This window comes from Phaseolus vulgaris, chromosome 1, assembly GCF_051622355.1.
Source record: "Phaseolus vulgaris cultivar YP4 chromosome 1, ASM5162235v1, whole genome shotgun sequence".
NCBI classification, from domain to species: domain Eukaryota; kingdom Viridiplantae; phylum Streptophyta; class Magnoliopsida; order Fabales; family Fabaceae; genus Phaseolus; species Phaseolus vulgaris.
In genome coordinates, this window is record NC_143498.1 from 40,733,305 (window position 1) to 40,759,686 (window position 26,382).

General features: G+C 32.8%; 1 protein-coding gene across 3 annotated transcripts in view; it reads right to left on the reverse strand.

Annotated features, from left to right (window-relative positions):
* Nucleotides 1–6,926: 6,926 nt before the first annotated feature.
* LOC137814053 (Insulinase (Peptidase family M16) family protein) overlaps nt 6,927–26,382 on the reverse strand; it is a 28,093-nt gene continuing 8,637 nt past the window's right edge. For 2 of the 3 annotated variants that reach the window (XM_068616588.1, XM_068616589.2), the window contains exons 11-26: nt 20,358–20,450; nt 20,045–20,130; nt 19,614–19,700; nt 19,423–19,526; nt 19,140–19,242; nt 18,877–18,972; nt 18,574–18,763; nt 18,404–18,465; nt 17,629–17,733; nt 12,698–12,899; nt 12,413–12,621; nt 11,847–11,971; nt 11,713–11,764; nt 11,537–11,623; nt 7,516–7,638; nt 6,927–7,360 (exon numbers count right to left, since the gene is read on the reverse strand). In XM_068616588.1, the coding sequence (XP_068472689.1) occupies nt 7,118–7,360; nt 7,516–7,638; nt 11,537–11,623; nt 11,713–11,764; nt 11,847–11,971; nt 12,413–12,621; nt 12,698–12,899; nt 17,629–17,733; nt 18,404–18,465; nt 18,574–18,763; nt 18,877–18,972; nt 19,140–19,242; nt 19,423–19,526; nt 19,614–19,700; nt 20,045–20,130; nt 20,358–20,450 (1,967 nt within the window). In that variant the 3' untranslated portion in view covers nt 6,927–7,117. The remainder of the gene's footprint in view (nt 7,361–7,515; nt 7,639–11,536; nt 11,624–11,712; nt 11,765–11,846; nt 11,972–12,412; nt 12,622–12,697; nt 12,900–17,628; nt 17,734–18,403; nt 18,466–18,573; nt 18,764–18,876; nt 18,973–19,139; nt 19,243–19,422; nt 19,527–19,613; nt 19,701–20,044; nt 20,131–20,357; nt 20,451–26,382) is intronic. The other variant, XR_016521024.1, reaches the window with a different exon arrangement.

The window sequence follows — 26,382 nt, forward strand, 5'->3', positions numbered from 1 at the left end:
AAAAGACATCTTTTTACTTTATTGACAGGTTCTTCTTCAATGGCTATTTGACACATGGTCTCATTAACCTTCATACAGTTTGTCCAACGAACCTCCCTTGCTACAGGCAGTTTAATTAAGACTCTTGCAAATTCTAGTTCTTCCATCTCCAAAGTATCCTTATCAATTTCTACAAGTGTTCTGACCATAAACACAATACTTTCCAAACTATGTCTACTCCACAGATTCAGGGGCAGCCCTCTAATGCGAGCCCAAACAAATTTTTCCGACACCATAAAATCTTTCTCCCAAGGGTTAATCGATTCAAAGATTGATTCAAATCACTCTTTAATGGTCTTTTTAATCAAACTCGCATCTTCTCCAGACAATAGCACACAGTTACCTCCCAGAAACCGCACACGAATAAACTTAAATCCACCCAAGATAAAACTTTTCTTCAAATCCTTAGCCTTACTTGGTTCCACAGTTCTACCAATGAAACAATTATCTAACCACTTCGAGTGTTGCACCTCTGCCTTGAACGCTATTGGGTTCTTATTCCTTTTTCCCCCTTACAACCTTTCTCCACAGCAGCAGAATATGATAACTTTTCCTTCCAAACATTATGACTCTGATTTACGTTGGGTTCTACATCCCATTTCTTCCTTGGCATTCTGACTCTACTAACTTTTGGTTTGGGTTCTACATTCCTAACATGCCTTGGCTCTCTATCCCTGCTGTATTTCAGACTATTTACCCTTACTTTCCAGTAACCGATCCAGACAGAATCCAATCTCCTTTCCAGATCTACGACATCTACCACATCTTGAAACTTGACAAAACCAAATCTCTGGTTTTTTTTATTCAATCTTCGGGAGATAAACACGTCAACGACTCTTCCCCATCTCTGAACACTCTACACATGTCCTCCTCTTCGTATTCAAGAGGGAAATTCGTGAAGAAAAAGTTAACACTTGATTTCTTCAACCCAGAACCTATCTTCCTCACGATGTGCCACTCACTCTCTCTCTCCATCTCTATTCTAGCCTATCGACTCATTGATCTACAACAGGGATATGATAAACTTTGAAGATTCTTATATAAAACTTTCTCTTTGACAAAGAAATTAATTTCAATATGTTATAGTTCTGGAGTGAAGAATAGGATTATGAGTAACTGTCACAACACTTTGATTATTATTGTATAATGTTGAAACTAGGGAGGAACTGATAATTCCGTTAAAAGTGTTTGAATTCAAGTAATTTCAGCAGTAGCACTAGCCAGACAGTGACATAACTTTTGTGGATGATCTAGCAAAACAAGTTTTTCTTGGACCACCAAAGAGACTAGATTTGGACCAAAAGAAATCACTGCACCTGAGGTGGAGCACTATCAAGATTAGAATTTCAATCATATTATAAAGAGTTTGTGGGTTTGGATTGAAGAGGAGATGTGTGAGGATTTGAGAGAGTGAATGTCTGAGGATGTGAGATGAAAATGTGAAAAAAGCGAGATTGTTTGGATTTGGGTATTAGAATGGGTGTGTATAAGAAAAAAATTATGAGAGTTTGAGTGATGCGATGACTCTCAGATATATAATTTTAATTTTTTTTAAATATATAAAATGTTATTTTACAAAATTTACTCTTGCTTGTTAAAAAAATTTAATAACGAAATGAGTTATTTTTGTCTAAAAATAAATATCTTTCAGATTTAAAAATTATAATTAAAAATAAATATGTATAAAATGTAAATAGGTATAATTTTAAAATTATAATTAGAAAAAATTATGTATTCAATAAATTAAATAAAAAACAGAATTTCAAGTAATTTATTAAAATATTTACATATGCTACAAAATTGAAAAAACAGATTTTATATAAATAAATAAAATATTATTTTTTTAATAATAAAAACTATGTAGTAATGAAAAATAAAAATACTACAACAAAAAAAGTATAATATAATTAACCATAAAAAAAAATTTCATAACAAATTATTATCAAATAAATTATAACTCGTAAAGATAATAATTATAAAAAAATATTAATATAAACACAATAAAAAATTAAATAAAAAATTTAACATCAAATAATATTTTAAAATAAAAATAAATCACATTTTATATAAATAAATAAAAATACTATTTTTTATATTAAAAAATCTTACTGTAATGGAAAATAAAAAAATACTACAAAGCAGTAGAATAAAATAAATGAGAATAAATTCGAAAATAATTCATGCTCACTTGTCTTTTCCTCTACATCTTTTCATTCTCCAAGAAAGGATATTTACTTATTAAAGGTATATCATTTTCTTCTCTTCTCTATACAACCCTAGATCTAAATGACAGATATCCTCTCACTTATTTACGGTAAACAGTACATCCACATAATCACTTAGTGAAAAAATAGTTGTGAAGGAGCAACTTGAAGATGTAAATCATGATGGACACAACCCTTAAGTATCTCTCAAAATGCCCTTAACAACTATCCAATGAGTATCCAATGAGAATCCATAGGATTTGCTATAAACTGACAAACTTTATTCACAATATAATTCAACTCTGGTCGAGTAACATTAAGATAATGAAGAGTACCACCAATTGATTATAAGAGTAGGGTCATTAAAATAATATGAACCACTTTTAGTTTTAGTGAGTTCGGAGGTTCATTCATCTTATTATTTTGTAGAAGATTTCTAATATATTTGCTTTTGAGTTAAAAGAAGAGAGCCATCATGCGTAGATTTGATTTCTATGCCAAGAAAATAGTCTAATTTTCCCAATTGTTTAAGAGAAAAATTAAAATGAAACTGGGAAATAAGTTGCTGAAGCAGAAACACTGAATTGCCAATAATTATAACATCATTTACATAAACCAAAACGTATACAATGCTATGGTTTGCGTTGTAGATAAACAAGGAGGAATCACACTTATTAGCAGAAAACCTAAGCTGAAGAAGCGGTTCTTTAGTCTATCAAATCGTTGTTTTGGAGCATGCTTAAGTCCATATATAACTTTGTTAAGTCTGCACAAGAGATTATCATGATCTTCAAACTCGGTGGTTGTTGCATGCAAATAATTTCTTGAAGATAATAATTTAAAAAGGCATGTTGAGTGGATGAAAGAATTCTTAAGAGCAAAAGTAATAATCAAACATATGGTAACAAGTGTTTGCGAGGAAGAACATGATAACCGCAAGAACCAAGGGCATCAACAATAATTTGATGCGAAGAAGAAATTAATGCTAAAAAGCTCCATTTGTAACTGTTGTGATTTCACACGCGTCTGTTTCTAAAAATATTCATGAAGCTGCTCCGAAATTTGATGAGTGAACACAACCTAAGCCGTGATAAAATCGAGGAAGAGAGTCCATTGAAGCCACGACAAAAGGACTTGATCATGTTCCAAATTGTAGTATGCCGGATTTTGCTTCCTGCTAGACGATCCTTTTTGGTAAGAAACCGCAACAAAACATTGAAGTTTATGCAAATTAATTACCGATTCAACTTGTTGCCTAAATAGAAGAAAATTAGAATCATTCAATTTCTCAAAAATTGGATGAAAGGAAGGAGTAGCGGAAATGGAGAAGATAGGATTTTGAGTGGCTCCATTGATGGATCTTCAAGCTCGTGATACTATATTAAAAATGTAGAAGTACCAGAAGAAATGAGATAATAAGAAACAAAAAGAAGTAAAAACAGAGAGAACGAAAACTATACTCTGTTATTCAAAACTAAACCTTGAAAGAAATACTAATTGCTTCTTATATAAAAGTTTGGTAATATAAGAAAGTGACAGTTGTCCGAGGTGCGACTAATGTGCCATCAACAAACAAATCTCTTCCATGTTTTCATATTCCTGTCCATGATCATACTCATGCTGTACTAACCAAATCTCTTACAACATTTTTCTTTGTGATAAACTCAAAGTGCTCGATATTTGAGAATGTTAAAACAGATTAAAGTCAATGGATTACCCATCTAACCTTCCTTAATGAATTGGATTGAATTCACCAATCCCATGAGCTAACGATAGATTATATCAGACTCTGACCCATCAAATTCAGATATTTGTTTTTGCAATTTTAAATTTGAATATGTTCAAACCATAATTTATTTATATCTTCTTTGTAATTAAGGTATGCAATAATGATTTTTTATATATATATTTCTTATTTATTTGTTTAGAGACATTTTCTAACATTTTTCATATTTTTATAATTGTTCTTTCAACCAGAAAATCAAGTTCAACCTTTCTGAGAACATCTTTGAAAGGTATGTTGAATTGAGTTGACAATTTGACACTCTACACAGCACTTCGAAAGTTAATATATATATATATATAATAAAAAATAAATTTATAATTAAATAATATAAAAAAAAAATATTAAAATAATAATATTATTAGTTATAAAGTGAGTGTAAAAAAGTGTTAGATGTGAACATATTATACTTCAATCACTTCTTAGTCACGATATACTAAAGTCGAATTTACTATTATATCTTTCACTAAATAATATCAAATATTAAAATTTAAATCTAAATTTACTTTACTTTACTCTTTCTCTTCTTTCTCTCTCTACATTTTGTTTTGACATTTTTATTTATGTGAAACCGACAAAGAAGATTCGTTGTTTTAGAAGACACAATATTGATGACATTCATCCGAGCAAGATCTTTATCACAAAAAATGACTTCAAACCCCACATGCAATGTTAACAATAATCTTCTACATTTTTGTAGTGCCCAAATGAAGTTATTTTTTTTCTTGTTAAATTACAACGCAAAATTAGCAGAGAAGGAGAAAACTTGTACAAGTCACACCGACAATCTCAAGCAAAGATAGTCGATATTTGTTCATTTTGTAGGTCATATCCATCAATAATACAATGTAAAATGCATTCATAAGTTTCATAGCATTAGGATAAGTCCAAAAAATATCACTAACAACATTGGAAGACTCATGTCACATACTCCAATGAAGATAGTTGTCATGGTCTAACAACATCATTAACTATTGTAATTAAGTTCTACGTCCTCTAATTGATCGCTTGCACAAATATCTTGCATTGTATACCTATTATATTGTTGTTATATTATCCTCGTTATTTTCCTTCAAAGTATGTAGTATTTACCTGGCTTAATCATGCCTTTAGTCATGTCAACAAGCATGGAAAGTTCATTCGTTTTTAATCTGCCTGCATATGGATGACCAACTAATGTATCATACAAATCATAATTATGAGTACCACATATTACCTTACGTACCAAACATTCACCCTTTCCAATTGGTTTATCTCACATTTAGAGGAACAATGACATTTTTTTAGTACCAATTACAGTAACCTTCAAACCATCCTTGTACTTTCTACAACTACCCCCCCCTCCCCCCTCAATAACCTAACAAGACATATGTCTTTCTCCCTTGCTTTTCATTTCTTGTGTCAGACTTAATAATGACAATAACGAAACCAAGTCCATATCCAACCCTACAGACCCACCGAAGTAAGTCTTCCCACGAAGGACACTCACACAAAGTTATTCTAACAATACTACAAAATCACTTCTTCAAATTATAATGCAATAAACATGAATGAAATTAATGTTATTCACCTCAACTGATGTAAAATGGGTACTATAGTCCACTAGAACCAATTCATGTTCAAGCACAAAATTCACTATGTCTTCCATATTGCACATCATTTTTATTTCATCATATCATTTTGTAAACAATCCAACCTCCATGTCCATACTTCCACCTTCATGAATAAAACATAAATTTTCATTTTGTTCTATTTTTCATTCAAATTCATATAATTATGCAAATTAAAAACATCATTCAATTTTCCTTCCGAATTGAGTAATTCGTAACTCATTTGATAACTCAAAAATAGTTTTCAGATTGGGTAATCCACAAATCATTTATAACTAAAAAAATTATAACTAAAAAATTTATAACTAAAAAATTTATAACTAAAAAATAGCTTCTGGATCTATAAGTCATTTGATAACTAAAAAATAACTTTTGAATTGGGTAATCTATAAGTCATTTGCTAACTAAAAAATAAAACTGCTGGATTGGATAATCCATAAGTCATTTTTTAACTAAAAAAATAACTACTAAATTACAAATTATGGAACATGTGCTCATGAGTTTTGCTTCATTTTCAGATTCAGTATATGTTCGAATTAACTAATCCATAAGTTTTAAAATTCAGTGCTTATATTTCAGATTCGGATTAACTTTCCAGGTTATCTAATCCAAAATACAATGGTGTATTACAAATTAAATCAGAATATTATTCCGAATCCAAGATTTAGTTCCATGTTCCATAACCCAGCACATAATTACTTTATATTGAAACTTATATATTATATAATCCGTTGTTGGATTACCTATTTGGAACACAAAAAATCAATGCCACCCATGCGTAAAGAAGTCAAAAACTCACCTAAAAATGACATCACCACAAACCACCACCACCACCACAACCATCACCACCTTCAGTCAGCAACAAAAAAAAATAAAATTGGGCCTTCTATTTTTATGTGATCAAAACCAAAAATCAAAGAAAAGAAACTCCATAACAAATTTTTTCAACAAAAAAAATTCAATAAAAAAATTGTGAAAATCATGTAGAAATAATCTCATTTATTAGAGTTATGATATGTTGATACCTTTTGATTTTATAACACTACTATTGTATATTTTTATTTCAAAATTTTATTCATACTTATTATTATCATCATGATCTAAATATAACAATGTATTATAGAAAATTATCAAGTAGATTTTAAGAAAAAAATGGTTATCAAAATCTTTCTTATTTATTTTTCAACCGTGACTGTTTTACTTGTGAGCAAATCTAAAAAATATTACTCTCAGTAGATACGAAAAAAATACTTCTGCAAGCATTTCTGAAAATATATAAGCACAAGCAAATTGGGAAAGACCATTTTCATTAATACTAGGGTAGACCACAATGATATCTAAATTGAGAATGGTTGTTCTTCAACAGTTGTGAAGAAACGGGGGTATTTTTATCCAAGCTTATGAGAGTGCCCAATATTACTAGTGTTATTTCGATTAAATATTCCTTTAAGGTGAGGAAGTTTTAAACCTGGAGGATGTCTCTATAATTTCATCTGCCCAGAGAGTCCTTTAAAAGAACCATAAAGAGACTGTGATCTTCTAAAAGTAAAGATATTATCTATTCTGGCCAAGTGTGATTCTGAGACTTCTGCTTTGTAATCAGATGAATGCCGGTTCCCATGAACTCGTACACTTAAAGTTTTCTTTCGAGGTGCACCAACTTTCACGTATTCATTGAAGAAATCTATCAATTCTTGAAGAGTGAGCTGCCTTAATGCTTCAACCTGTTCCAAATCCATACAATAGTATCACTAATGCAATTCAAGTGTAGTGCCAAACCATTCATTAGTTAAATATGAGTTTCTTCACTAAGTTCAATTTTCAAGTCAATTCATCCAACTTTAATTCCTAAATTCATCCAACAGAAAGAAGTATATACCTCATAGTCTCTCCTATCAAACCTCAAAGTACCATCGTTAATCTCTCGCCAGAAGAATGATGATTCTTCCCTCAAATTTTTGTGTTTCTCTAGCTTCATATCTATCAAAGCATTTACATTACTCTGCATACATGCATTACAGAAGTCACATGAATAAAGTATGTAAAACACAATTACCAACACAGATTATAATGATTTGTTAAGCTTAAACTGTGAAGTAAATACTCAAGATTGGTTTTCAAGTAACAGTGCAGGTCCAATAGCAGATATATTGCATAGCCAAATTGATATATATATATGCACACACATATGAAAATGACGACTGAATAAAATTTATTGATTCTAACTCTCCTAATTTGAACTTATCCATAGTCATGGAACGTGAGAGAAAGCAATATATTTAGCAAACATAACCTTCTGCCAGTTAATGTTCCTGTTCCACTGAAAATTTAATACATACCGTTTCAGCTACAAATTGACAACAAATTTAAGTTTAGTTTCAGTATAATAATGGATCTTAAGAATATCATAATTTAATGCATTGACTTAATGACTTCCTATTATAGAGTAATGATTCATCCACCGGTTTGGGTAACACCACTGTTCTGTATATGGATTGGCCACATGCAGTACTCCCAAGTCCCCTGTAAATTGTGTTCTGTTGAGATATTTTAGGAAGTTTCAGATTTTATTCTTATTAGTTTCAATTCTTCTATATTTATTGGTTTTAATGCTGTATATTTTGTTGTATCTTATTTTATTTAGCATAACAGTCCTACAATCTAAGGGATTCTGTTTATTAGAGTAGGAGCTATTTATTTCCGAAAATACTCAACTCATCTATGTATATATATATATCAAATGTATGTAATGAGAAATAATAAGAAAGAATTTATTCTCTTTCAAACTTGAGATGTATCAAACTCTGATTGTGTGTATTAATTGAATGTTCATCTCGGTCGAAACTGATGATGCTCCTGTTGAAGATGATCCTACTTTCAAGTCATGGGATGAAGAAGACTCTATGATAATGGCGTGGTTATGGAATTCAATGGTTATAGAAATCAGGGACACATGTTTGTACCTTAATTCAGCCAAACCAATATGGATTGCAATAGAGCAAACCTATTCTAAGGCAAAATATGCTGCACAAATGTATTATGTAAAGGTAAAAACCATGCTTGCGAAGAAGGGTACCAAGACTGTCACTGAGTATTAATGTAACCATGAAAGGAGCATAGCATCACCATCTAAACTAGTCCAACTTTACAAGAAGATGACCAAGAGCAAAAAATAATATTCAAGGCTAGGTCAAGCATCTCAGGCTAAGACACAAGGCCCCACCATCCCTCAGAAGATCATCAAGAGCAGAACACTAGAGCATGGGTGAGGATACCAACTACTCTTTCTTTTAATCTTTTTAGGAGGTGTTAAAAGCATAAAAATTGGGCTTGTTCATGGGCCATACATAAACCCTAACATGTAGAAGGTCTCCCATGTGCAGCCCCTAGTCACACTTCCCACATTAAGCACATGCTTAAATGTGAGAAGCATGACTCTCTTAGATCCACTTTTAGTGGCGCAGAATTAGGGAGCTTAAGCATGTTTAATTTGAATTTGAATTTCCCTCCACTCCCTAAACCTCATGGCACCTACACTATAAATAGGTGGCCACCCCCTCTTGTAATTCTCAATATATTTTGAGTAATGAAACTCAGCGTGAGTGATTTTTTTAGTGTCTAAAATTCTGAGTCTTATCTTGGCAAGATGCTTCAAGTGGCGACTCTCTTCATCACTTACCATGGAATTCCTCTCCTCCAAGTGGTGTAACCTCCTCCATTCCTCCACCTCCATGGAAGTCTTCAACCATCTAAGTTTTGCATTCTTCTTCTCTAATTCCATGTTTTCCATTTTCGCCCATTCTATTTTCTTTTGAGTTCTTTTTCTTTCGAATTCATATTGTCATTGTGTGAGTCTTTTTCTTTTCTCTTTGAAGAGAACATTCACACTTACTTAACCACTTTGTTAAGTTCTTGTCCAATTACAATCACCATAATTGTTAATTCAATTCTTAATCCAAGTGAAATCTATAAAATATGTGCAATTCTCTTCCATCAGCATAAGTCACACCCCAATGTAACATGATAGGACTAAACATATTGAAGTGGACAGACATTTTATCAAAGAAAAACTTGACAATGGCATGATTTGCACTCCATATGTGTCTACTCAAGAACAGATTGCAGACATACTCACCAAGGGGCTGAACAACAACTTTGAGAAAATTATATCCAAGCTAGGAATGGAGAATACTTATTCACCAGCTTGGGGGGGGGGTGTTGAGATATTTTAGGAAGTTTCAAATTTTATTCTTATTAGTTTTAATTCAGTATTTATTGATTTTAATTCTGTATATTTTGTTGTATATTGTTTTATTTCTAGCATAACAGTCCCACAATCTAAGGGATTTTGTTTATTAAAGTAGGTGCTATTTATTTCCGAAAATACCCAACTCATCTATATATATATATATATCCAATGTATGCAATGAGAAATAATAAGAAAGAATTTATTCACTTTCAAACTTGACGTGTTCTCTTATTACACCTATTGTTTTCTCCCTTTGAGTTTTCCAATAAGTGTTATAAGAGTCTATCCTACAACAAGACCTGGACTTGTATTATCTACCTACTATCGGACCACTATCAAACTACCTACAAATATCATCTAATCCTCAGCGTGAGAGTGTGTTAAGATCTCATATCAACTGGAGGTAAGAGCAAATTATAGTCTATAAGTCAATTTTGTGAGGTTAGGTCAGATTTAAAGTCCACTTTCTAAAATGTTACAAGAGTCTATCGTAGCAAGATTTGTTAGACTTATACCCAACTCATCTATATATATATATATCCAATGTATGCAATGAGAAATAATAAGAATGAATTTATTCACTTTCAAACTTGACGTGTTCTCTTATTACACCTATTGTTTTCTCCCTTTGAGTTTTCCAATAAGTGTTATAAGAGTCTATCCTACAACAAGACCTGGACTTGTATTATCTACCTACTATCGGACCACTATCAAACTACCTACAAATATCATCTAATCCTCAGCGTGAGAGTGTGTTAAGATCTCATATCAACTGGAGGTAAGAGCAAATTATAGTCTATAAGTCAATTTTGTGAGGTTAGGTCAGATTTAAAGTCCACTTTCTAAAATGTTACAAGAGTCTATCGTAGCAAGATTTGTTAGACTTATACCCAACTCATCTATATATATATATATATCCAATGTATGCAATGAGAAATAATAAGAATGAATTTATTCACTTTCAAACTTGACGTGTTCTCTTATTACACCTATTGTTTTCTCCCTTTGAGTTTTTCAATAAGTGTTATAAGAGTCTATCCTACAACAAGACCTGGACTTGTATTATCTACCTACTATCGGACCACTATCAAACTACCTACAAATATCATCTAATCCTCAGCGTGAGAGTGTGTTAAGATCTCATATCAACTGGAGGTAAAAGCAAATTATAGTCTATAAGTCAATTTTGTGAGGTTAGGTCAGATTTAAAGTCCACTTTCTAAAATGTTACAAGAGTCTATCGTAGCAAGATTTGTTAGACCTATCATGTCATTCACTATTGGACCACTCACAAATATTTAATATCACACTTGAGACGTCTAATCTTTAGTGTGAGAGTGTGTTAGAGAACATTGACTAGAAATATAACCAAATTAAAATATGAGTAAATGTAAACCTCACCATCCAAACTAGTTTTGTAGGGGTTGTGTTAGACTCAAAGTCTACTTTCTTAGATATAGATCCTACATGTATATCCTTTACGATCCATAAGATCTATGTTTGTAATGCTTCCAGAGAGAATTGAATTCAAAGCTCACAAGGTGTAGGACAAGCGTATGTATGGAGAAGTATTCATTATTGAATATTTCAATCATGATTAGGGAACAACATTTGCAGCAAGCTAAATAGAATATTAATAGAGCTATCAAACCTTGAATTCATCAATTGTCATCTCATAAAGCTTGGTCTCAAACATTTTGAGAAATGCCTCAACCCTTTGTTCAATGTTCCCGGGAGACTGAGAAGCAAGTAAAATGCTGGGCTTAAGCATAAGTCATTATTTGAAAATTATTTTAGATTATTTCCAAGTTCCAAGTAGGAAGATACCTTTACTGTGGATTGGATAATAAACTGTAGTCCACGTATACCACAATCATTCCTACACATGTTTAAATTTGAAGTTAAAAACAAGTGTAAGTCTTCCAAGCTGAATACATACAGGATGCTGCAGATCAACATACCTCTGCAAGAGCACAGTAATGTACCCCAGCTGCTCAACAGATCGTAGCTGATGAAAGGTTGGTTGCTTTGCAACAAGAGCAAAAAGCTGAAGTTTAACATTAAGCTTAAAGTCATCACGACCAACCTACAAATTCAATTGGAGGGCAATAAGAAACAATGGCTTCAAAATTACAATGAAAAAACTAAAATCTGATCAAATGGCCAGGCCAAAAGAGTAGGAGAATAATACATTTCTCAATATGTAGACAGAAAAAACTGAATGTTTTGGCTTAGGGTTCCCATCCAGATGATTTTCAGAGTCAATTTTCATGACTACACTAAAGAGACTAATTAAAGTAATATACTAACAGTATAGCTTTCAAAAGCCAGGTTCATCGATGTTACTCGGTTTGTTGGCATCATTTGAAATCTATTCACAGCCAAAATAAATTAGGTAAAATAGGCATAAGCTAACAACTTGCTTTTCCAGTCAAAAGTGATATTTGGATGGCATAATGCATATCAGTCTAGGCAGCCAGACATATCTTAATACAAATCATGAACAAAAAACTATCGCAAAATTTACCTGTATGTAGTGCAGAAGAGCAGAATTCTCATTTTCAGGATTAAGACATTCTGAAGGGTAGAAGTAACTCATGCCACGTTCAAGTTTAACAACTCGGTTGGCCAAATGTTGAGATGAGAATAAAGGCTTACACACAGGTTTTGAACAATTAAAGAGAGCATCATCAATGTGCTTGACTATCGACTCTGCTTCATGGCTTTCAATGTTCCCTGTACATAAAATTTCATTCCAGTTGAAATAAAAGTAACTCTTGCCATCCATAAAGAGAGAGAAAGGCCTAAGAACCTGCTATATAGAAGTCTAAAAATGTCCTCGAGAGCATTAATGGTACAAATTTAGCAATATCTTCAACTTGAAGAGCAGGAAGTATGTCGAGTTGTTCTGTCCAAGGCCAGGTATGATCTTGTAAGATCAAAGAGCAATAGTACATAGCCTGCTGATAAGGTTGTTGGTATTTCATATTCTGATATTTCTTGGTTACCATTTCCTGATAAAATGGTATATGAAAAGATAAATATGGATAGAGAAATTAAAAAATCAAGAAAATTTTTTATCATAATAATGTTGATATAGATAATTTATAAATCAAATACTGAAATGTTCATATTCATCTGTAAGCATATCTTCTTATTATGATATAAAATAGGATATGGCTCCCTGGATTTCACGGATTTATCATAATTTCCTTTACTTTGTTTTCTGTATTTGGTATTTAATTTTAGTTTAATTCATTTTTTAATATCAGGCCTTTATCATGATAGTTGAGATGGGATATAAATTGTGAATTGGAAGGCCCATTTTCTAAGTCATGAATGGAATCGAGTCATAAATCATAAGATTCATGATCAATAATAAAACATGACTCCTAGAGAAATTTAATACAAAGAAAAACGCACACACATATTTGTATATTAGCATTGTGAAGTTAAATAGCTAACAAAGTGACATAAGTTTCAAAATATCATGGTTAGAAAATATATTTGTTTAAATTTGAAAAAAAAAAGTATTATGAAAGAGTTTCTTTGTTTAAATTGTGATCATATATAAAAATCCTTTATTTATAATAATTCAAAAAGATAGTATAGGGAAACCTAAAAATGGCTAATAATGGAGAATATCCTTAATTCTCAATTGTAAATATTTTCCTAATTACTAAGATTAGATCATATGTTTTACACTCCCCCTCAAGTTGTAGCATGTATGTCATGAGTCAAGCATGTTACAAATGTGATCAATACGAGAGCTGTTTACAGATTTAGTGAACATGTAGTTGGTGAGTTGACAAAGTCAGTAATGATTTCTCTAGAGAGCACCTTCTCTCAACTTTTATGTGTTCAGTCCGCTCATGGAAAATTGTCTTTGATGTAATGTGAATGGAAGCTTCCTTGTCACATATTAGTCAAGTATCTTGTGTATCTTCAAATTTTAATTGAAGGAAAAGTTGCTTAAGTCATGTAATCTCACATGCAACTACTGCCATAGCACAGTACTCAACTTCAACACCAGACTTAGGAACTATTTCCTACTTCTTGCTCCTCCAAGAAATCAAGTTCCCACTAATGAAAAGACAATATCAAGAAGTGGACCCACAATCTCATGGTGATTTTGCCCAATTAGCATTAAAATACTTGAAAAGAATTCAGCTGTATGAGAGAAAAGTTCTTATTGAATTGAATGTAGTACATAAACATCCATATATAGAGAACTATATCCTTAAAGTAATGATTACAAAGAGATCTATAGTATCTTACAGCAGCACACATGTAATGATTACCATATCCTCTTGTAACTTTAAAGATATTTTCTTCCAATTCAACAAAAAGAACAAACAATATTGGAATTTCTTATGCACATATTAAACCATGACCTGGTGAATATTTCTATGTATGAAAGAATATGTATCATAACATTCCAATTTGGTCCTGGCTTCAAAATATCTTTCCTGATCTTAATCATTTTTAATGTTCTGGTTTTATAACTTTTCTTAAATATCCCGGTAGCCCTATTATTAAGCACATAAGCTTGTTGCTATCACCTTTTCTCTCTGGATGATATGAAGGATGAGGAATCATACTAGATTTCAACAGTGAATCAGTATGATCTCTGCCCTTCACATAACTGCATTCAGATTTCAGGTAATATGTCTAAAAATGTATGTCTAATCATATGGACTTCTCTGCCTTGAAGTTTTTTGGCATTAGCACAAACCTTGTAAGGTCTTTGTTCCTGTGCAAGTGTATTGGGACTTCCCTACTATGGGTGGGACTAAAGTGAAAACTGACAATGCTGCTCGGAGGTCTCCAGGCCCTACTGCTTGTGCGGGAATCTTAGAGGGAGTCAGGGAATATATTGGTGCTTTTTCTGGTGTTTTTGGGGAATCATAATGCCTTGTATGCTGAGGTCATGGGGGCTATTCTTGCCATTGATAATGCTCAGAGGGTTGGGTTCAGAAACCTTTGTTGGAGAGTGATTTTACTTTGCTTTGTCAAACTTTTTCTTTTGTAGAAGTGGTTCCTTGAACTCTTAGAGGGAGGTGGAGAAGGCGTATGCAGATATGTGTTTGCATGGATTTCAAAAGTTTCTCATATTTTTAGGGAAGGAAATAATTGTGCTGATAAATTGGCTAATTTGGGTGTTGATAATAAGTTAGACTTTTGTTGGTACTTTGTTCTGCCTCCTTGTCTTAATTTGGATTTTTTCCATAACAGATACCGATTTCCTTTATTTCGTATTTAGGTTGTGTTCCTTTTTCTTACATGGGTTTTGGTTTGGTCCACCCATGTTTTGTATTTGTTAGATATCATTAGATATTATTAGATATTGTCAGATATTTCTTTCCATGTAATGGGCTTAGCCCATATTTTTTGTATGTTTTTTCTCTATATAAACATTACTCTCTGTTCAATATACACAAGGGATTATTTAATCTATTTTTTATTTTTCATTTATTTTAATAGTATTCTTTTCTTTTCTCTTTTATGATATGTTCCATGTGATGGTAGATGATTGGTGGTGAAAGTCATGAGATATTGAATGAAAGCCAAATTAGAAGAAGTCATGGTACCAAACTAGTGCCAAACCGGTGCCAAACCAGTGCCTAACAAAGCCCAAAAGTGATTCGTTGGAGAAGGACAAGCACATTGGGGAGACTGTCTCAGATACAGCGCACGTGAACGGTGCACTGCAGAAAAAGAAAAGGAAAACCTTGCTCTACCATAAAGAGTATTTTTGTTGTTGTGAAGTGTGTCACACACGTAAATCTTTTCTTTATAATCATTCAAAGTATATAGAGAAACCTAATAATAATGAGTAACAATGGAGAATATATCTAATCATTAGTTTAGCTGTACATATTTCCCTAATTACTAAGATGAAATCATATTTTTTACAATTATAATGAATCTAGCTAACAAAGAGATTAGGAATCCTATATGAATAAAATGGTTCAATAGAACTTATGGCCAAAAGTAAAAAATCATAATTTGGTGGTATTTGTATTGGAGCTTAAATATAAAATTTTCCTAACTTAAGAAAAAAAGAATGCAGTTGATTGTAGTTTGACTTTAGGGATGTGGGTCATCTTCCTTATCAACCCACCACCAGCAAGTACAACTTAAGTGGCACAAAGGAGGCTGTACATTTGCACTGCAGTATGATTTGCTACTCTGTTGGCCATTTTGCAATTTTGGCTGCAAAAATAGCCTAATCAGCCAGGTGAGATCAATGGCCTTTGGCAGCAAGGTGTTGTGACCAGTTGAAGAATCAAACGATTTGAATGAGATTTTATCGTTTTAGATCAAATGAACAAGAATAACAAGCTGAACTTTTATTATTTCATTTCACAGAAAAAAAAGAAAAGTACAGACTTGTATACAACTAATGATTTATTTGTGATTCTCACAACCATGTGTGATTCAAACACTATCTCTACAACTCAAGATTCATATCACCAAGCTGAAGAATTGCATCATGGATTCATGGTCCTTATAGCTTCTAATCTATTGTTACTTGTATCTTCTCAATGTTAACATAAAACTTTATATTTTAAAACACCATAAATGAGTCTGATTTTGTCATTACTGTTGGGAACTTCATAACATACTATAACAGTATGTTGGATTCAGACACAGGATTTTAAAACTAAAATTAAAAACTGAGCCCAAGTTTAAGAAATTCTAATTAGGTTCTTGATATCAACCAACCATTAAAATTCAGAAAATAATTTTTAATAACACTGACCCAATTAGAAATTACACACAAAACTCCCTAAATTATAATATTTAAATTACCAAAATTGTCTATCTACTGCAATGTATCCAGAGAAAGATTTACATTAATTGTGTTATGATCAAACTTAGGTTCTCTACTTATAAAAGAGAGTAATAGTACAAATAAGAAAAGGAAAGAAAAATAAAATAAAATCCCTAAAATAAAGCTATACAATATTTCCCTATTTACACAATCATATCTTTAACAATATCATTCAATAGTTCTGTAAAAAAGAAAGATATTGATAAATCTTGTGTTAAACTTAAAATCATTTCTTTTGGAATGCACCAGTCATATGGTTAAAGGAAAATTTTAAGACAGCCATAAGACCAACTAACCAACACAGAATCATTTATTTGTATTAGAATATAGAGAAAATTAATCTTTTCTTATGAACCAAAAAATTATTCTCTCTGAAAACATTATTAATATATTTCAATAGAATAGTTGAATCTTTAAACTAAAATTTCGAGTCCCAACTATAAAGGTTATTTTATTTCATCACAAAACAAATTGAGATGCTTCATATTATTTAATGATTATTTCTATTTTTGAAGATACACCGTTTAACATAAATAACAACAAAAATTTTGTAATCCTCCTTCAGTACTAGTGGCATAAAACTATCCTAAAGCAAAACATTCTAAAGGAGCCAGAAGAACAAAACAATCCGGTAAAAATAAGAGGCACCAGAATGAGGCATCCAGTCAGAGACACACCTTAGACATGAAACTACTAATGGATTTAAAAATTTTGATGGAATATTAGAGTATACGGAAGAAAGTAATTGCCAGTGTTTGTTTGATGCAAAAAGACGGGTATAGAAGAGAAGAATCCAACAAAGAATCAGCCTTGTCACGTGGTACATAACATAAAAAATCAATTCAATCTCCAAATGAAAAGAATGAGATAATTAAATCCCATGTGAGAAGAGTCTGATGAAGTACCTTGATGACTGAAAACCTGTCAGTTTTCACTTCAAATGCTGCAATCTTTTCAACTATAGTTTCAAGCAGAATCCTTAACTTGTGATTATAACCAAAGAGTGTCACCTAAAACATATGGCATTTTAATTATCAGAATGAAGTAACACATTTCTTCAAGACGGGCAGAGGAAAAAATAAATTCTGTTCTATTTTCATTTATACTCCCACACAAATTTCTTAGTACAAAGCAGCCAAAGAACTTAAAGGTTTAATTAAGATACAAAAGGAGTTGATAGATAAATAAAAAGGCTTAATTATAATGAGAATTGGAAATCTTCCAAATTATATGTCAATGTTATCCCTGCCTGGTATAATAAACAATTTAACCCTTTATTATCGTTTCAAATATCATACTCATTATTATCAGGATCCGAATTGTCAACCTTTACATGATTTCTGTTATTTTAATCAATTATAGTAGTAAAGTGTAGAACTGAACTCAAGTATACCTTTAACAATTGCACTTAAAATCACATAGAAAGTTAGGATCATCTATATGTTACAATTGAACAAAAAAATGCAATAATGCACATTATTGATTAAAGAAATGTGAGCAACACTATCTTTCAAATACGTTTCATTATTGGTTAAACTATGAATTTCATCTGATGGAGTGTTGAAAAGAGTGTGCAAGAAAGAATCTTGCTAGCATTCATCGAGGGTGATTGTAGACTAATATCTAACATTCATATTCAGAAATTGCAATATTGCAAACTAAAATACATTACAAGAGTACCTCGAAACCACCATCTGTGCGATTTATGCCATAGTATAGACCAGCAACCTGAGCGTAATAAGCTAAGAAAAGAAATTAAGAACTCCTTCAACTTTTATTTAGCAACTTAGTAGACACAATATGAAGAAATAAAAAGTACAAAGTAAAGTCCATCTAAACTAGAAACCTACCATAGTCATTCAAGTAATCCATCAATAATTGTGTGAAAATATTCACCAAAATCTGAGCCTCAGGAGAGCTTCCAGCATATGGGCAATTGAAATCAATCTTAACATAAGCCTTGGGTGTAGCAAACAATGTGTCTGGCTTGTACCATAAGGCTGAATAAGTTGACCTGCTTAACAAAACTGGAAACTTCACCTGTTTCCAAGTATTAATAATATGATCAAGATAACCATGGTGCAACACCCTCCCCCCCCCCCCCCCCTTTCTCTCCCACCACACACCATATATATTTGAAAAATATATCATACCGTTTCTTGCACAGTTTTAAGTGACAAGTCCGTTGGAATGAATTTGTTAGGAGCTGGAAGATGCATATTTTCATCAGCAGAAGAAGCCATCCACCCCTGAAAATACAAGCATTATCAGGTCTATCAAGTTTCATCTTTTCATAACAATTTCAACATATCACTGAACATAGACTCATAGTAAATTCCATGGGAAAAACAGAAAAATTATCCAAATGAACAAGCCAGTACAAAAGTCATACATTACTGTTCATATAAGCACATACCTGAATAGCAGAGCCAGTAATCTTTTCAAGGGAATACGCAGTTCCATACCATGGCTCCACCTTATCAGTAAGCCCTTCAAAATTTTTAGATTCCCAAAAAATTCTGCTCGAGAATGAGTTATAGGTTAAATTTAATAACTAAGTCACACCCTACTGATAGAGTATCTCAAACACTTTAATCAGTATTTTCTTTGTTGAGTAAAATAACAGCTTAGGAGAATTGATCTGATCCTTCACATCCTTCATATAAATAAATTTACAGACTTGATTTTAGTACACCTACCGAACATTGTCCGGAGAAAGCTGATTTAGTACCATATGGATAACATTTGGGCTAAACTTAAAAGGCAAGGATGATCCTGTCAGCCAATCTTTCACAGGATAAAACTGTAAAATAACAGGTCCGTTAATAATATGATTTCCATCAAAAAGCTCCCCTGCAATTTTTTTTTTTACTTAGAAAGAGAAATATACCTGCATATTTGATGCAATATCAACAACATAATCACCGGGAGGAATTTTGTCCTGATAATGAAACTTGGTCTCACAAACTGCAGAAAGCTTCATCAACATAGAAAAATCCATTAGATGTAGTTTAGACCATGTGTGGAAGCAATAAAAGAAAAGAAATGGATACCAAAGTTAATGTAGTTCAATAGTTTACCTATGGGAAACTATAGCCCTACTACCCACAGGTGAAGCATAGACAAAATTCAGTCATCAATGAAGATTGCAATTGTACGATCACATTTGTCTTTGCTTTTCTTTAACTTACATGTTACTTTCAAGCTAAATTTAAAAAATGAGCTTTTAAACTTATGTTGAAGCTGTCTGAATATTTTTCATTTTTTCACTTAAAAGTTGAGTTAAAAGTTGTTTGTTCATTTTTTAGACTACATCCATACCTCTTCAAAAATCCATTCGCAAACACCAGACTGCTGTAGAAGCTCAATGTATTTGAACAACAACCCAATGATATCTTCTATGTGCTCTAGAAATAAATAAATAAAGAAGGTAAAAATGAGTTCACAGAATCAACAAAACTACAGATAACAAACCTTGAATTTAGTAAAATTAGTAGCAGTAGTAGTAAATTTAACAATTGCATAACTGCAATGAAGAGCACGTGCACAAGTTAACACAATAAAACTTTTTAAAAGAGGAGATATTGTGCAACAAACAAGAAAACCATGGAGGAGAGGGAAAGAGAAAGCTAACCATGACCAGAATCAGTAAGATCAATTACAACTGTAAAGAAAGCAAACTCCAAGCTCCAATCTGATTCGCCGGCAGACAAGCCCGTAGCCCACCCTGCAAATGGAATTTTTTTTTCTAAGCGGTAAAATGATAAATTTATAGCATGTAGGGACACATGTATAAGCATGTATCAGAAAATCATTGATTCAAACTCCAGATAATCATATGCATATCAATGATGAAGGTAAAGAAATCCAAAAGGTTTAAGTACAGTGGGTCTTCAATCAGCTCCAATTCCATGTAAAAAGAAAGGGACTGAGTGAGAAAGGAGGTGTAAGAGAAAAATGTTTTATTCTGCAAACAAACTCAACTATTTGGCTCAAATAACTATATCTATATACACTGCAAATAGATTTGCATTGCACTTGCACATAATACAACTTTGAAGCCTAAAACACAAAATTACAAGACAATCCATTATTCTGAACTGAACAACAGTGTAAATTTCACATTTTGCAATATAAAGTTCAAAGTCATACAAGCCATTGTTAAACCTCCCACCAAAAACGTATATACTAGATTGGAAAGAAAGAATAGAAATCAATATTCTGCTAAACTATTGGGTAAGGCAAGACTTACACAAGGCAGGATTCTTGAAAGACCTGAAAGAAACTGAGTTATAACTCATTCTTCTTCACATATGTAATTCTTTCTCCTTCAATGAAGGAGAGTTCTTGTAATTAAAGTCTACTCTTCTCCATTCTATCAACCAGTTCCTCTCAACCATCTTCCAAAATTGCTTTTTTGCTTGTGCAACAACATTCTTGTCACCATTTGTGAGTGTATCTTCTGTTGGACAATGTTATTGGTTAGTTATATGGTTAAAACTGTCAGTTCTGTTCTATTTTAGTGTAACCATCCAGCACTATTAGGCTTGGTACATGGATAACAGTGAGTGACCCTTTTAATGGATCTAAAACTTGGAGTCAACTGCAGAGTCCCATGAACCATAAAGTCTTTGAATGCAAGTTGTGTCCAAAGCTGGTTTTGTAGAATTGACTTAGGCCTAAACCCATTTTCTAAGATGGTCTATCGTTAGTCTTGTGAATCTAAAGGTTGATTGGAACAGTGTCAACCTGTGCACAGATCATGGACTAGAGTGGGTTGTGACCAAAATTCCAGTCCCCATCCTACATAAATCTACTTCAAAACCAGCTTTTACACAATTGAAATCAGAGAGTAGTTTAGAGAAGCAAACATTCTAAAAGTGAGTAAAATATTTTCATTAATATAGGGAAGACCTAAGGGTGAGTCTTGGTGCGAGTGTTAGAAAATGCTACTGATTAGTTATTGTCAATTCTGTTTTGTTTTAGTGTAACTGTTTGTGTTACAGTTACTGTTTGTTTCCTATGTGGTTAGTATAACTGTTTTAGAATCATAACTAACTTTTCTTGTAACTGAACTCTGTATATGTAGCTTTCTGTAAACAGTTTCTGATTCTTCTTTTATCTTTGTTTGTTACCTAATAAAATCAGGGTATCAGTGTTTCCTATCACACCTAGGAAAACATATTCGGTCTTCTTTTCTCAAAAGAACTTAAGCATGGTTCAATTCTGTCTTTTCTACAATTCATTGGGTTCAAAGTGGAGTAACATCCTTTGGGTTTCTTTATTTTGTCACTTTTATTGATGAATATTCTCGTTGAACTTATGTTTACTTATGAAATCTGAACTTTTAAATATCTTTGTGTCTTTACTTAATGAAATTGAAAACCAATTTGGTCATGTAGTCAAGATCTTAAGGAGTGGTAATTCCAAAGAATACTTTTCTACTAGTTTTTCCACTCTTTTAAATTCACATAGTATTTTACACTTGTCCACTTGTCCTTATGCACCTCAACAAAATAGTATAGCAGAGAGAGAATAGACACTTAGTTGAAATTGTCCGTACCTTATTGCTTGGTGCTAATCTACCTATCCATCATATGGGTGATATCATTCTAACTACATGTTATCTTATTAATAGAATGCACTATCCTTCTTTGGACAATAAAGTTCCATATTCCATTGAAATAAACCTCTATGTTCCATTTCTCCTGAAATTTTTGGTTGTTTTGTGCATGATGTGTCTTGAGGTTAGGACAAACTCTCAACTAGAGCTATCAAATGTGTCTTAGGATATTCTTGTCTTCAAAAAGGGTATTGATGTTATTTCCCTGACATTAGAAACTATTGCAGGTCTGTAAGTGTCAACCTTTTTGAAGAAACTCCTTTCTTCTCTTCCTCCACACAAGATGTTAACTTTGTCCAACGGGTCTTGCCTATGCCTTTAAAGCCCTTTGTGTACTCTATTCCAAACATTGTTCCATCTTTTTCCAATCATCCAAATTCCTCTCATCAGTCCAGCTCACCTACACCATCAACCCCTCCTCTTATGACCTACCAATGACAAGCTCAAATGACTAGTCCAATACCACAAGGCAAATCCTCTTCCTCAAGTCCTTCATCATCATTCAATAGTACATCTCTCCTGATAATGAAGATCACAGCAAAGGTACTCGCTCTACACGCAATCTTCTTCCTATTTACAATTTTATAAGCTATCATCATTTGTCTCCTTTCTATTCTTCTTTTATCTCCTCTGTATCTTCAGTTACCATTCCTTAAAATGTGAAAGAGGCATTTGATCATCTTGGATGGTAACAAGCCATGACGTTGAAATGCAGGCTCTTGGACATAATAGTACATGGGACTTAGTTCCTTTTCTACCTGAATAGAAGGTTGTCAGTTGTCGTTGGGTTTACGCCATTAAGGTTGGGCCGATTGGTGAAGTTGATCACTGTTACTAGACCTGGTCTATCTTCACAGTTGGTGTTATTAATTAATTTATGTAAAATCTTTGTATTGATCTTTGGAATGCTATCGTCCAGATTGTAAGGTACCTCAAAAAAGGTTTAGAATAAGGTCTGTTGTACAAAGATAAAGGGGATACCCAGAACTCTAGGTATTGTGATGTTGATTAGGCAGAACCTCTTATGGATAGACGCTCCACTACAGGGTATTGTGTTTTCACTGGAGGCAACATTATTTCTTGGAAAAACAAGAAACAAAATGTGGTAGCTTAATCTACCGTTGGAGATGAATATAAGGCAATGGCTTCTCTCACTTGTGAACGTATGTGAGAGAAACAATTTCTTCGAGAATTAAAATTTTGTGAGATACCACCAATGAAAATGTATTGTTATAATCAAGTAGCTCTCGACATTGGCTCCAACCCTGTATTCCATGAAAGGACCAAAGACATAGAACTTGGATTGTCATTTTATTCAAGAGATGTAGTCCAAAGTTTATACTAAGTTTGTTGGATCCAATGATCAACTTGTAGATGTGTTAACAAAATCCCTAAGAGGACCACAAATTCCATTTATATGTTCCAAGCTTGGCACATACAATATGCTCTAGCTTTGTTAGTAAGAATTGTTAGTTTATAGTTGTCAATTGTTTGCTTTTTCTGTTAGTGTGCAACTGTCCAGTTGTTTGTTTGTTTGTTAGTGTAAAGTTGTCGAGTTGCTTGCTCGTATGTTAATGTATAGGTGACTAGTTGAGAATTGCTAGTTACAGCTGTCCAGATGTTAGTCTGTATATTAGTGTATAGATGGCCATTGTAATATTCATATTAGCTAAATATGCTACGAGGTAGCACACAGCTATTCAACAATGCAAACACTATAAATACTTGTAATATTCATTTCATTGATTGTTGGACAATTAATAAAATTTCTCTCGTTAAGTTTCTCTAATAAGCTTGAGGGGAAGTATTAGAATAATTTATCTTGATTGCATAACTTAGCATGTTTAGATAGGTTAAGTAGTCTGTCCTGAAAAGTTGTTTAGGTTATTAGCATTAGTTACCTAGATATAGTCTTTTCCTTGTACCTCTTGGTATTCTTGATGTAATTTTATTCTATAAATAATATGGTTCAACTAAGAGATGATTAATCTCTTAAGCCTTTTTTATCATATTTCCAATCTTATATCTTACTAACTTAATCAAGAAAAAAAAAAGTCTTGAAACTCCTTTCATTTACTTTCTCATTCCACAATAAAGGAGGAAGTTTAACCCTGCATGTAATTCTTCAATGGGAAAAGCATTGGCTTCCTTTTTTTAAATGGTCATGGTATCCTGGACCAAGGATCCATAATCCATGGAGACAAACCGAGATAAGTAGTCTTCCAATTAAGTTTAGTCATCGTAATAGTAGTGGCAGAAAAGAAAGGAGCAAAAATAGGAAAAGTCATTCCAGAGACAGAGGGAGATAAACATAATTGAAGACATGCGAAAAAACCCTAAGCTGTGAGGAGACAAACTTGACCAACAAGTTTGTCGAAATAGGTAGCCAAAGGCAGAAACTTGACCAAAAGACACCAACAAGATGAATGGCAGTGGTCGGATGTGTTTTTGACATCACAAAGGCAATGTATGGGACACACACGATAGGTGACAAGCTGACAAAGATCAGCGTGTCTTAAAGCTTTTGATCATGCAACCATCGAGGTTTGGTTGTAGTGGTCCAGTGACAGGAGAAGATAGACTAGCCTCTTAACACCAACTTGAATTTAGATGAAAAACAAAATTAGTGAGTTGTTGTGCTTAGCTGATGTATATTATATATACATATATATATAGAGAGAGAGAGAGATGAAAAGAGAAAAATACAATACAGGGAAAAGTTATATATCCTATAACATAAAAACCTTAGGCTAGGTACATACACCCGAAAAGCAGTTTTATGAAAGTAGTACAATACAATAATAATCATAATTTTAACAATGAGAAATAGTGTGATCTATTACAAAGTAGTTTAGAACTAATTCAATCCTACAAAACAGACTAGTAAGGTAAATATTGTCGCCACTTATATACCGTATTTTAACACTATTTCTAGTTGATGTGAGACTTCGTTTTTTCTGAATATGCCCCATCACGTTCAGCACTATTGGGCTTGGTACATGGATAACATGGTGAGTGACCCTTTTAAAATTGCCGAGTCCCATGAACCATCAAGTCTTTGAATGCAAGTTGCATCCAAAGCCAGTTTTGTAGGATTGAGTTAGGCCTAAACCCATTTTCAAAGATGATCTATCATTAGTCTTGTCAAGCTAAAGGTTGTTGGAATGGTGTTAACTTGTGCATAGATCATGACCTAGAGTGGGTTGTGAAAAAAATTCCAATTGCCATCCTACATAAATCTGCTTCAAAACCAGTTTCTACACAATATAAATCAGAAAGTAGTCCAGAGAAACTAACATTCTGAAATATGAGCATTTAAACTACTTTCATTAACATAGCAAGACTTAAAAGTCTTGGTGCAATACAGGGCGGCTGCTTGTTGGAGGTTGAGTTCAAATACTACAAAATGCTTGCAAAGGCAAGGCTTCGGACATCTACCCTCACTAGGCAGACCTGTTTGGTGAGATCCTCATGTAATGTACTAGGTCACCCCTTTTACTCAAGATTATGTTCTAAATCCCTGATAGTGGCCCATTGAGGCCAGTTCCAAAAACACTACCAAGTATATTGCGAGATAGCCGCTATTTTGATTTTTTTTATACAGTTTATATATAATGGGTACCACATATACATATAAAAAGTCATAGGTGTCATAAATAAAACATAAAAGTAATACCAATAAAAGTCAAAAACAAGTTTCCTACATAGTAATGATCGTTGTCCACTTATTCCAAGTCTCTTTTACCATTTTCACTATTATTAATACATGTGTAGTTTTCATATTTGGAAACTTAAGTCCCAAAAGTAGCCCTCCAAGAAAGCCCTAATGTCTCTGTTTGGGGTTTTTTTGGAATCAACACATGACAGCACTACATTGCCAGCTACCACTACCATTCAGCCTGCTATTTGGCCTTCTATGGCTGTTACACTAACCACTCCAATACAGCAGCCCCTGTAGCAGGAAGTGGTCGCTCTGCATTTTTATAATGATGCTACTTAAAACCCAGGCAACATCTCATAATATAGAAGAATCGGA